The sequence below is a fragment of the Clarias gariepinus genome, chromosome 13, assembly GCF_024256425.1.
Source record: "Clarias gariepinus isolate MV-2021 ecotype Netherlands chromosome 13, CGAR_prim_01v2, whole genome shotgun sequence".
NCBI lineage: Eukaryota > Metazoa > Chordata > Actinopteri > Siluriformes > Clariidae > Clarias > Clarias gariepinus.
In genome coordinates, this window is record NC_071112.1 from 4,157,674 (window position 1) to 4,171,011 (window position 13,338).

The following is a 13,338-nucleotide window of genomic DNA, read 5'->3' on the forward strand; positions in this document are numbered from 1 at the left end:
GCTTCTATTGTGATTGATTTACAGTGGAAAAAAGATTGTCATATTCTATATTGCATTAATAATAAATAAAAAAAGGATTCTTTAAGATTTTACATCGTGTTTACCCTGTTGAGGAGGATACTCTGAAGATTTACATTAAATATTGACATGTTTCATAATTTTTTTTCACAGCCATCATTCAAATGCTTGTTGGAAAGGCACGCAAACCTTTATACATTTAAAAAAAAATAGATATTGATGTTCAGATAAATATATCTGATGTGTTGTATTTTTATATTTTGTATAAGAGATTGACTACTAATATTACCTATATAATTCTTTGAAAATTTTAATGTTATGAAAAACAAAAAAGCTTCAAAAAGAGAGGTCAGAAATGCACATTTGGAATGTGTGCAGACCAATAGTATATTAGAAAATTAGGCAGAAAACATCCAGCACCGAGTTTACATCTCTGTAATAAGATATTAAGGATTCTAGGTTTCCCACACCAAAGACAAAAGCTGATGATTTTGTCCAAAAAAACAAAACAAAAAACAAATAATGAATTTGTTAGACAGGGATTGAAAAAACAAAGAAATTTCATTAGGATGTTTATTTTAATGCACATATTTTTCCAGTCAAAGAACAGCTCAACTGCGCCCCCTTTGGATTATTTTATATTTCTATTAATTTCCCATTTTAGAGATCGATCTACTAACTCTCCACTTCATCTACCCCTAAGTTAAGAGTAAGACCAAGTAAAGGAGAAAATTAACAACTAACTTGTTACGTGTTACCGCTAGGTGCGGGGTATCCGGACTGATTGCCTTGAGGCAGCGTTGCCTGGCAACCGCATCTATAAAGCCTGCGGATCTGCCTGTTCTAAACAGCGCAAAGCATTTTTGCTTGTGAAACTCACGTGGTTACAATAACTACTCTTTGGTGTACCGGTAGTCCCCGGCTTACGAACGTGTTCCATTCCGAGAGCTAGGCAATACGATGAACAGAATTTGATTTCATTTCAGTCAACTATACAAACATGACAAAAAAAACAAAAAAAAACACACTAACAAAAATGGGTCACATAAGCAAAAAAATAGTACAGGTTCATAAGATCACAAGCATTTATTATTGTTTTCGGTAGTTTCTGTGACCAAAAAAAAAAAAAAAAAGTTCTGCATTTTTGTGACGTCATTTCCAAATTCCAGTAGCAGTACAATTTATATGGTTTTTAAGTAGTGATAATTTTGGTCACTACAGTTTTTAGGGTTAATATTTCTTGCTATAATATGTTAGAATAATACAATTATAAGTATATTTATGGAAGTAAAATAATGTAACATATAGAAAAGCGCTGTGCTTCAAAAGCTTAATATTAAACTTTGGCCAATATTTTTTTCCAGGTTTTTCGGGTTTTTTGGGATGCGTCAGGAATCCTGTTTGTACCTTTAACCAGAATATCAGTTACACTCTGGACAGTCACATAATATTCCAACATTTCTACCACGTGTTTAAACAGTCTTTGGACTGTGTTACAGTTAGTTTTATCACATATGCACACACTCACCTCTGTCACAGAGATACTTGGCTAAGTTAGTGGCCACTCTGGAAAAATGAAATAAACACACTCTTAGTTACAATCATCTTTGTCTCCATTTAAACATTTCTTTACATTTATGTGCTCTAATAGGTGCTCTAATCAGACCTGTTCAGTATCTGAAGTTGATGTTATTGTCTTTTGAATTTGCAAAAGAACTATTAGAGCATGATAGTGAACTAGATATGAATAGTTGCACAAAAATGCTGGAAAGTACAATGATACAATGAAAGTACAAACTGGAAGCATGAACACTATGGTTCTTTTAACTCTTATTCCAACAGCATTTATAATAAATAAGGCGTGGCATGGTGGCACAGTGGTTATCACTGTCGCTTTGCACCTACAGGGTCCAGGTTTAATTCCCGCCTCTTTGTGCATGTTTGCGTGTTTGCATGTTCTTCCTGTGCTTGGTGGGTTTCCTCCTCCTGGTTCTCCGGTTTCCTCCCATAGTCCAAAGACATGCAAATGAGGGTAATTGGCATTCCTGAATTGCCCATAGTGTGTAAAAGAGTGTGTGTGTGTGTGTGCCCTTTGAGGAATTGGCACCCTATCCAGGGTGTACTGCCTTTTCTGGGATGCTTCAGGCCCCCGTGACCCTGTGATAATAAATACCCTTAAGAGTGAATAAACCATGAGGAACGTCAACGTAATTATAGCCTGTGTTATCTGCAGACAGTTTTTTTCGACACAGGGAGAACATGCATTATGAATATGCATAACAAAAGTAACTCAGCCAGTGTTTGCCAGCCATGTTTAAACTTCTGGAAGCTTTCAGGGTCCTTTAATTAACAGGAGAGCGAGACCCACCCAGTTCCCAGAGAGTGGCCCCAGATGTAGAGAGAGTTGTTGTCCATCCTCTTTTTCAGCCACTCATAGAGGTAGAGTGCATCCTGTGTCAACCCGCTCTCAGAAGAGCTTCCCTCTGAATCCCCCCATCCTGATACACACAGAAAAAGCCACAGTTTACACATCACCAGACATAAAAAAAAGTAATTGCATAATTATTCAATTCAATTAGATTAGAGTCAACTGTACTGACATTGTTTAAAGTACACATACAGAGCCAATGAAATGCACCCTGGATGGGCCAGGGCAGACACACAATTGGTTAATCCACTGTTGAACCCTTGAGCAAGGCTCTTAACCCCGCTGCTCCAGGGGGCGCTGTATCCTGGGTGACCCTTCACTTTGGCCCCAGATTTCTAACTGGGATATGCGAAATTGTAATATTTATAATTATTATTATACACACACTATGTCCAATCTGGAAACACCAATTAGCCTAATCTGAATGTCTTTGGACCGTGAGAGGAAACCCACCAAGCATGGGGAGAACATGCACACTCCATATACGCAAAGCCGTGGTGGGAATCGACCCCGACCCCTGGAGCTGCAATGCGACAGCCATAACCACCAAGCCACAGTGCCACTATTAAAACCTAACATCTTTAAGCACTATAATCTTTCTTTCATTTTACATTCTTTTTTACATTGCAGAATAAAATGAATCTCAGACAAAAGTAGAAAAGACAGCTGCTTACCTCTATAATCAACAGCGACTACATGGTAGCCTAAGGAACTAAAGACCTGAAAAAAACGAGAGAAGATAAATGGTTCAGTCCCAGTGGTGACTGGTGCAAAAATTTTTTTGGGTGGGCGCGAACAATATAAAAATTAAACTTTTAATAATCGCCTGTAATTAGCCACAAGAAGTGCTGGAAAGGCACCCAGTGTAAGCTCGACCGCGATTACTTGACTGCTGCTTAATTAGAAGATCAGGTCGATCTGGTCCAACTTCTTTAACTTTTCTTTCTTTCTTTGTCCAATCGCCTTGCAAAGGGGTATTTTAGCAAAGAAGAATTTTCTCTCATATTTATTTGGCTTTCACATCAATCACTATTCAATACATTAACTAACAATCTGCTGACTGTTAATAAGACTCCTTGAGAATGGTCTAATCACATGAGCCCAAATATTTGAAAACAATATTAATTTGCTAAGAACAAAAGTGGGAGAGTTCGGGGCGCACAGTGCTACGCTTCAAGGATGATTTGAAAAAACCCAATTAGAGCTCGAATACGAACATAATACAGTTTAGATTTTGTAAATAAATTATATTTAGAAATACAGCAGAATATTGTGACTAAATGACTTTATTTCAAATAAATGATTATTATGTTAAATAATTACATATTAAAGTAGCATTCTTCTCTGCCTAACTTTAAGCCCTTATTGACCGGCCCCCACTGTTCAGTCCTCAGTATAATCTTAGATAAAAAAAAAATAGGCAGGAAAACTATTCACTGGCAATTCTTTTCTGGTTAAAACAACAACAACAACAACAATACTGAGGTGTAGGTGGTGGTGTGAGTATGTCAGGTATTTTACCTTATAGAGCTTCACTCGGTCGTCAGATCCTCTGAAACACACCCATGAGCAAGCGGAATAATATTATATACACAGGACAAGACATGGACAAAATGCTTGGCATGTACTGGTAAAGACCAAGTATTCTCACAAGGACAGGAGTATATATATATATATATATACACTCACCTAAAGGATTATTAGGAACAATAATATTGTTCAATTTCTCATTAATGCAATTATCTAATCAACCAATCACATGACAGTTGCTTCAATGCATTTAGGGGTGTGGTCCTGGTCAAGACAATCTCCTGAACTCCAAACTGAATGTCAGAATGGGAAAGAAAGGTGATTTAAGCAATTTTGAGCGTGGCATGGTTGTTGGTGCCAGACGGGCCGGTCTGAGTATTTCACAATCTGCTCAGTTACTGGGATTTTCACGCACAACTATTTCTAGGGTTTACAAAGAATGGTGTGAAAAGGGAAAAACATCCAGTATGCGGCAGTCCTGTGGGCGAAAATGCCTTGTTGATGCTAGACGTCAGAGGAGAATCGGCCGACTGATTCAAGCTGATAGAAGAGCAACTTTGACTTAAATAACCACTTGTTACAACCGAGGTATGCAGCAAAGCATTTGTGAAGCCACAACACGCACAACCTTGAGGCGGATGGGCTACGACAGCAGAAGACCCCACCGGGTACCACTCATCTCCACTACAAATAGGAAAAAGAGGCTTCAATTTGCACGAGCTCACCAAAATTGGACAGTTAAAGACTGGAAAAATGTTGCCTGGTCTGATGAGTCTCGATTTCTGTTGAAACATTCAAATGGTAGAGTCAGAATTTGGCGTAAACAGAATGAGAAAATGGATCCATCATGCCTTGTTACCACTGTGCAGGCTGGTGGTGGTGGTGTAATGGTGTGGGGGATGTTTTCTTGGCACACTTTGGGCATCGTTTAAATGCCACGGGCAACCTGAGCATTGTTTCTGACCATGTCCAACCCTTTATGACCACCATGTACCCATCCTCTGATGGCTGCTTCCAGCAGGATAATGCACCATGTCACAAAGCTCGAATCATTTCAAATTGGTTTCTTGAACATGACTATGATTTCACTGTACTAAAATGGCCCCCACAGTCACCAGATGTCAACCCAATAGAGCATCTTTGGGATGTGGTGGAACGGGAGCTTCGTGCCCTGGATGTGCATCCCACAAATCTCCATCAACTGCAAGATGCTATCCTATCAATATGGGCCAACATTTCTAAAGAATTCTTTCAGCACCTTGTTGAATTAATACCACGTAGAATTAAGGCAGTTCTGAAGGCGAAAGGGGGTCAAACGCTGTATTAGTGTGGTGTTTCTAATAATCCTTTAGGTAAGTGCATATATATATATATATATATATGTATGTATGTGTGTGTGTGTGTGTGTGTGTGTGTGTGTGTGTGTATACCTATTCCCTGCTTTGCCATGCAGATAGAGTATGACAGGGTGAGAGGAGTTGAGTTTTCTCTTGTACCAGTTTCCTTCTTTCTCCTGTGCCTCATTCCACAAGAGGTCTGGTACTGTGTGCCTTAGAGAGAGATGGAGGGCAAGAGAGAGCGAGAGACATAGAAGGATATTTCTTCTTAAACATTTAACACTAATGGTTGCAATTAATTCTTTTTGTCTTGACAAGTTCTTCTTCTTATTTAAGAATCAAAATCAGAATCAGAAAGAGTTTTATCTTTTTTTTATCTACTCTTTAATGCCCCTTAAGGCATATGGGGGGGTGGGGGGGGGGATCTGAGGAAGAAAATACAAAACAAAACAATGGGACTTGACACATGGGTGGGGAAAAAAGGGGGGGAATGAGGGACCTCGCAAAACTTGACTCTTCAGCATTACCAATTTAGTTCAGTAGGTGGCAGTAATGCCAAACTTGATTTTTGACTGTGAAGGGAAGCGTTACCAATCCCGTCCAGTGGGTGTCAGTAATGCACCTAAAAACTGGCTGCTAACCGCTAAAACATGCGTTGTTAAGCATGGTGAGAAATTACTGAGTTTTACTATCAGCCTAAAATGTAAAGACATTTAGTTTGTACTACAAAGAGCTTGTCCCTTCCGTATTTTGACGCTGAAAGATTTAGCTGAAAATATGAGTCATGTGGTCTCGATTTATTTCCTTATGTCCTGTTTTTTTTCTTCCCATGTCCCCTTAGGGGCTCTGTACATATACAGTATGTGTAAACAGGTCTTAAAATTATACTACAGTTTCTACTTTTACACACAATGCTTGGCTTAAAGAGTCAAATAAAGAAAGCATTATAACTACTGGAATTAAGTAGGATTAAGAACTTCCCAGCATATTATCAGAATCTGGAAGGCTGGTGCTGGACTGTAAGCAATGTGGAGGAAATGTGGTTTTGAAAAACAAAATCAGAATTGGGACTAAACAGCTGTGTGTCCATAAGAAAACCACTTGTTACTGAGACTCATCTGTAAAAGGGCTTCAGTTTGCTAGGGAGCATAATGATTGGACTTTGGACCGATGGAAAAGGGTCATGTGACCTGATGAGTCCAGATTGAGCCTATCCCAGAGTGATGGGCGTGTCAGGGTAAGAAGGGAAGAACATAAAGCGATGCACCCATCATGCATAGTGTCCACTGTACAAGCCTCTGGAGACAGTGTTATGATCTGGGGTTGATCAGTTACTCAGGTCTAGACTCAGTGTGTTTTGTTCATTTGTATGCAGAATTCTGAGATATCAGTACTGCATTAACGTGTTAATGATTATATTGTGTATGAGCGTACTGCAGTCATTCTTAGAATCAGTTTTCTCATGACAGCGCTCTTACCACACTCCGATCCTGACGCCTTCTTCTGGCTGAAGGTAGAAGTTGTGTGTGTGATTCAGGCCTTGATCGAGCGGCTTCTTAAGATCGATAAAACCTGGACCTAAAAAAAAAAAAGATGCACTGATTAACTCTAAACATTGAGACAACCCGTGTAACATAGAAGGACAGGATAACAGCTCCACTTTCTCACAGTTTTTTAACATTTAATTATTTTTGGTACGTTTTTGGTTGTACTCAGAGCGTTTGTTTTTATTATAGTGAATCAAAGACAGATCAGAGAAATGACAGGCGGGTTGATGAGGTGTTAACAATAATTAAAACCTTGTGACCTCAACCTGATTCACCTGAAGTGTCAAACTGACAAATTAGTCAAGTAGAAGACATTCTTCTTGTAATTACATACACACACACTTTCACTTCTTACTAAAGGTTGCATCAGCTGGACTGTGGCTTACACAAGCAAATATTAACTTTTCTAAAAATTAATTATGACAGCATGTTGGTGTAGTGGTTTGCACTGTGGTCAGACATTTCCAGGGTCGAGGGTTAGATTCCCGCCTTGGGTCTGTGTGCATGGAGTTTGCATGTTCCCTTTGTGCTTGATGGGTTTCCTCCAGGTACTCCGGTTTTCTCCCACAGTCCAAATAAATGCTTTATGCTAAGTGGAATTCCCTAATTGCGTGGAGTGCGAGTGTGTACTCATGCTCTGAGATGGATTGACAGCCCATCCAGGGTGTCCTCCTTCTAGTGCCTCACGTTTCCTGGGATAGGCTTCAGGCATCCAGTGACCCAGTACAGGAAAAGCGGTATAGAAGATAAGGGAGTCAATTTCTGTAGATTTAAAATAAATCCCCTTTCATTAAATGGTCTATTTTTATTTTTATTTTGGTGCTTTAGTGTAGCCAATCCTACTACTTAAATGCAGGTGGAAACTGCAGGAAATCCACCCAGTCCAACTACTCCAGCTCAGGATCTGAGCTAAAACTAGAATGTACCTAAATTAATGCTATTATAACACTATTATAAAAGAATATGAGATAGATTTATGCACACTTATTTATTGTCTATACTACTTAATGTTGCGTACAGTGTTGCGGGGGGCCTGGAGCCTATCTCAGAGGAGTTTGTGCATGAGGTGGGGTACACCCTGGATGTGGTGCCAATCTATCGCATGGCGCATGTTCTTGAACTGTGGGGGTAGGGGAGCGGAGTACCTGGAGGAATCCTACCAAGCATGGGAAGAAAATGCAAACCTGAGACAGGTATCGAACCAGGACACTGGCTTACCATAAAGCCAGTAATTCGGATTAGAATTTACTAACTGTTATTGTTATTAGAGCTAAGCTATATTATTAAAGTAAATGAAATTATAAATGTAGCTTTGTCTAATCGTTGGTTTAGAAAGACTAAATGAATGGAATTATTTACTATAGTTGCCAAAGACCATGTTGACCAGGATCCAAGAACAGAGCTTGATGACGAGTAGACCAACAATGAAGAGCACCAAAAACCCAATAAACATCCTCTTCAAGCACACCAAGCACCACCTAAGAGAGAGAGAGAAAGAGAGAGAGAGAGATCAAATGAGAATGCAGAAGGTTAAAAATCCTAGGGTGAAAGTCACAATGCCAGAGGAGTCGGTTTCTGCTCTCAGCTCACGAGACAGCATCAGTAATTGCCCTTTTCCCTTTAATTGCATATGTAACCACAAAAAAACACTAGAGATTAACTCATACCAGGCGAAGTATCTGACACTCATACAAATACTAAGTTGCAATTATGGTCTAAAATTAAAGCTACAGGCCTGTTGTTAATGATCTACATGTTCTGTCTTATTACAAAGAATGAGACTCGATGAATGAGAAGTATTTATTTAGAGCCTTTGTAAGTGTTAAACATCACGTACTTCTTGTAATAAGGAAATACTTTAACCTTGATGTCTGGAATTCAAGAAGAAAATCCAGTTATACCAGAGTACTGTTAAAGTCGCCGCTTTAATTATTTAGAAACCTGAGTCATTTTTTTTTTTACAGCAGCCCAAACTGTAATTTTGTAGTTTTATTGTATCTTTAATAACAACAATTTCACAATATGGCAGACGTTGCATATGCACAGTTTTAAAAACATGTATCATTTTAGATTAATGGTTTATAATATATATATATATATATATATATATATATATATATATATATATATATACATATATATATATAGTAAATTTATATGATTACTTGATGAGTTTTATCTTTTTTCAAGAAAAGAAAAAAATTAAGATTCTGGTGAGAAAATGCTTGTATAAATATGCCGTACAGTAAGTCATGGCATGAACTTGTTTTGTGGATTTTTCGACAAGATACTTCCTGTGTCAGAGGTTTCTAGATGGATGGATGGATAGATGGTTGTTGTGAAATACAGGCTGACTGCAGACCTTCTTAAATTTTTTTCTCATAACTGGAGGTCATTTTTGCTGGACTTTTGACTTTATTTCCCCCCTAAATACACCTTAAGGACAAAATTGGAATAATGGATATTGATAATGATTTCTGAATTTTCCATTTGCATATCACAGTTTTAAAATGCTGTTAAACAATATTGAGCAACACTTACTCACTCACTTTAACGCTTTATTTTGTATTCAGGGTTGTGGGGACCTAGAGCCTATCCCAGGAAGCTTAGGGCATGAGGCAGGGTACACCCTGGACAGGGTGCCAATCCATTGCAGGGCGCACACACACACACACACACACACACACACTCTCTCACTTACACACTACTGGCAATTTGGGAACGCCAATCAGCCTAACCTGCATGTCTTTGGACTGTGGGAGGCAAACCGGAGTACCTGGAGGAAACCCACCAAACACGGGGAGAACATGCAAACTCCATGCACACAGAGACAGGAATTGAGTCTGGCCTGGAATCGAACTATGAACTCCAATGCTGGAAAAACTGAAATTTCCAATGCTGCAGGAAACCTTAAACGTTCATCTATGTGCATTATGTTACATCTACATTACCTCTACATATTAAGATTTATAGTGTTATAAATAATAGCCTATCCACTAAGTCCCTAACTTACGAACAAATTAAGTTCCGGGAGCATGTTCATAAGTTGGATTTGTTCTTTGGACCGAACAAAATAAGTTGTATACACCTTTGATACGTATATACAGTATATAAAGCATACCAAACCACTTGGCTAAATCCAAATGGTGCATCTATCCCCTTTCCCCACACTGCCATCAAACATGCCTAACGATTCAGCTGACCTAATTTAAATTCAACCCAGGAGGTGTTTACACGCTTGAATAAATCAATCAATGTCTTAAAGCTGTATTGGACTGTGAACTTTTTGGGCAGCCATTTTCCATCATGGTGCTTCCGGACTGATTTATTGAAACAGGGGAGGCCGACTCATTTCTTCTGCAACCAATCCCCCAACCACACACACACACACACATATATATACATACAGTGGAACCTTGATTACGAGCATAATTTGCTCCGGAATTCGCTTGTATTCCAAAACACTTGTAAACCAAATCAAATTTTCACAAAAGACATAATGGAAACTTAAATTATTCATTCAACATCCCAAAAAAATTAATACATATAAATAATTAACTATTAACTAAAAATAAAACAAATTAACCTGCACTTTACCTTTAAAAAAAGTAAAAATAAATCCGGACAGATAAGTTTTTCCATTTGTGCGTGTAGGCACTGGGTATGTGTGTGTGTCTAAAGTAAGCTCCCCTGTTAAATGGATTTTTAACCTCTCTAATAAGACTTACTTTTGTTTTACACACGCGCTGTACACACATGCATACAGACACAAAATAAAATGTGTTTTACGCACACACACATGGTCACAGTGTTATAGGAAACAGTACATGCGTGCACAGATGTTGATTATACCAGTAAGAGACGCGCACTAAGACGGAGCAGGGGAGACGATTACCCACAATTCCGCATCCTAAAAGAGAGAAAGAACGTTGGCTCAGTTGTAATCACATGACGCTTGGCATCAAAACAAGAAGCGCATGCGTGATACATGATTCCTCGGTACTCGTAAACCAAGACTTGTTCGTTTTCCAAGACAAAATTTATTTAAAATCTTTGCTCGTCTTGCAGAACACTCGCAAACCGAGTTACTTGCAATCTGATGTTTCACTGTACAATATACCAGACTTTGGACATTTTATATATTCACTTACACACTGAAAATGTTGTATATTATTGTAAATATTGGTATCTGGTGTACTGAAGTGCCTATTTTTTGTACAATACAAGAGAGCTATTTTCGTATTTTGTTCGCCTCTACGAATGTTCATAGATCCATGGTCCGTTTGTACCTGCGGAATTTCGTAACACGAATGTTCATAAGTCAGTGACGTACTGCACTTAAATAAAATTTCTGAACAAAGTTAAAGCGGAATGCTTTTCTGTCAGGGAGATGAAGGAGAGTTCACCACAATTAAGCAGATACACCAGTTATACAAGTAAGGCTGCTTCTAACAGAGGCAGGAGTTGGAATGGCTGTGATAGATAGATAGATAGATAGATATTTGATTTTCCAAAACTTACATAACAATCACATAATTAATTTAAAAAAAGATAAATTAATAAATTCGCGAAAAAAGGGGGAGCTTGCAATTAGTCTTTGCAATAAATCTGACAATAGATAGATAGATAGAAGACAAATGCTTTTATTAGCTTTTTCAAAAGTTGCACTACAAATACATAAATAAATAAACAAATAAATAAATATTTACCTTCTTTACCTTCTGTATTCCTTTTCATATTTATTTTTCTATTTCATAGTCTTTTATTTTAAGGTCACAGGCAGTTGTCTAAAGCATTTCACTGACTGTGTATGTGACAAATAAAATTTGAATTTGAATTTGAAATAAGGTTAGGGGCTAAGGTTAAGAGGTTGGGGCTGTGTGCACAAAGCTTTTACACAACTGACGCTGATTTCACCATTTTGCTTTTCCACCATTTGGATTTTCCGCTGTTTAAAACTACAAAAATCTGTAGTCCTACTCTTCGCTAAAAGTAAGAGTATGGAGCTTTATAAATAACTTTTACTCTGAGCTAGGAATATTTTCAGTCCTAAATAAATCATTCCTAGGGGTATTTCTAAAACCATAGACAGTGTCACATCCTTTCAAACTCTTCTTCATTCCTTTTATGTCCTATAGCCTATGTCCAGACAGATTTCACACCTCTCTCGTTGTTCTTACCAGAACATGTTAATTATCTTAATCTTAGCTAATGGCAGGAAAGCGACAGAGCCGGTTCGCTCTGTATATAAGTATATTGAGGAATGACAGACACACCTTTGGGTCTCCCCTTATTAATCATCATAGAATTAAAGTAATCCCATCCTTAACCACACGCAATTGACAATTCCAAAGACATCTCAGATTTTCAAATATGCTGGGGTGTCGGTCAAACTGCAGCTGGACTTTCTCAGAGACAAAAAGCTTCTATTATATCTATTACTTACCATTTACAGAATTATAGTTTAATTTAAAGAGAAAGCATCCAACAGGTTCACAACCTTGTCACCCAGACCTATTAAAAGACGTCTTTGTGCCTAAGCAGAGTGCAGTGCATTTTGTTTTTCTTTGTTTGAACTTTCACTGAAAAGATATAAAGACACCAGCAATACACATGAGTGGGTCTGTGTTTGAGTTGCACAAGCCTTCCAGTTGTTCATGACTAATGGAAATCAATTTGCTAAACCAAATGAGATTAACAGAATTACAAGTCCTCACAGTGCTCTGTCAAAACCTGCTGATTCTGTTTCATAATAATCCAAATCAAAACACTAGAGCCTGGATAAGGGTTTGAAAAAGCTGAATATCCATTACTGTCTGACAAAAGTTCAATAAAGGACACATTTGATGCAATCAGACATTCAGTCACACACTAATAGTCAACATCATCACTATTTAAAGGCGTCTACGCGCAGCATTGTAGAGATTAATCGGGTGATTAACCGAGTTGTGGTCTGCATCGTGCATGTCTTACCTTTTGCATTTTTGCCTCATGACTGTCTCAGTTTCTGTGTCACCTTCTCCCTTGTCTTTCAGATTCGTCCCCCAGGTTCAGCAGCGTGTCTGTTTCAAAGTGTTCGTGCTCATCAGAGGCAGAGGGCAAATTATCCCGCCTTCGCATCGCTGAAATGACTCAGGGGCCCAAAGGCGGAAAAGATAAAGAGGAAAGTATGATACCAATTAGTGGACGTGAAAAATGAATCAGAGTGAACAGATGGCAATTCTAATACAAAACTCCGCCCAGGTCTTACAACGCTGATGTGACAGATCAACAGGTTGCTCCAGAGTTTGTTTCATGTCACAGTTCTCTGCCCAAACAGCTTTCATCTCACTAGTCTTGTACCCTACATAAGTAATGATGTGATGTCTTTTCTACTCCACCTAGTGCAGTACGTATAAAGTAGAGGCATTTTGGAATTTACATACACTCATTATGCATAAAGGTGTTTCAGGCACACCCACTGCTAACAGCTGCATAA

General features: G+C 38.4%; 1 protein-coding gene across 1 annotated transcript; it reads right to left on the bottom strand.

Annotated features, from left to right (window-relative positions):
* Positions 1-1,526: 1,526 nt before the first annotated feature.
* On the bottom strand, positions 1,527-13,022 carry LOC128535713 (lysophosphatidylserine lipase ABHD12-like). Its single transcript, XM_053509760.1, has 8 exons — positions 12,834-13,022; positions 8,220-8,338; positions 6,792-6,891; positions 5,407-5,526; positions 3,968-3,998; positions 3,121-3,166; positions 2,387-2,516; positions 1,527-1,584 (listed from the first exon to the last, which is right to left on the bottom strand). The coding sequence occupies exons 1-8, from the start codon at positions 12,851-12,853 to the stop codon at positions 1,527-1,529; spliced, it is 624 nt and encodes a 207-aa protein (XP_053365735.1). The 5' UTR covers positions 12,854-13,022.
* Positions 13,023-13,338: the final 316 nt, after the last annotated feature.

What these genes read in the sequence shown, in the direction of transcription:
- LOC128535713 (XM_053509760.1), bottom strand. Translation starts at nt 12,853, where the DNA reads ATGAGGCAAAAATGCAAAAG. An exon ending in ACCGAGTGAAGCTCTATAAG is followed by an intron (nt 3,167 to 3,967) that starts GTAAAATACCTG and finishes CGTTTTTTTCAG; the next exon opens with GTCTTTAGTTCCTTAGGCTA. An exon ending in AGTCGCTGTTGATTATAGAG is followed by an intron (nt 2,517 to 3,120) that starts GTAAGCAGCTGT and finishes TGTGTGTATCAG; the next exon opens with GATGGGGGGATTCAGAGGGA.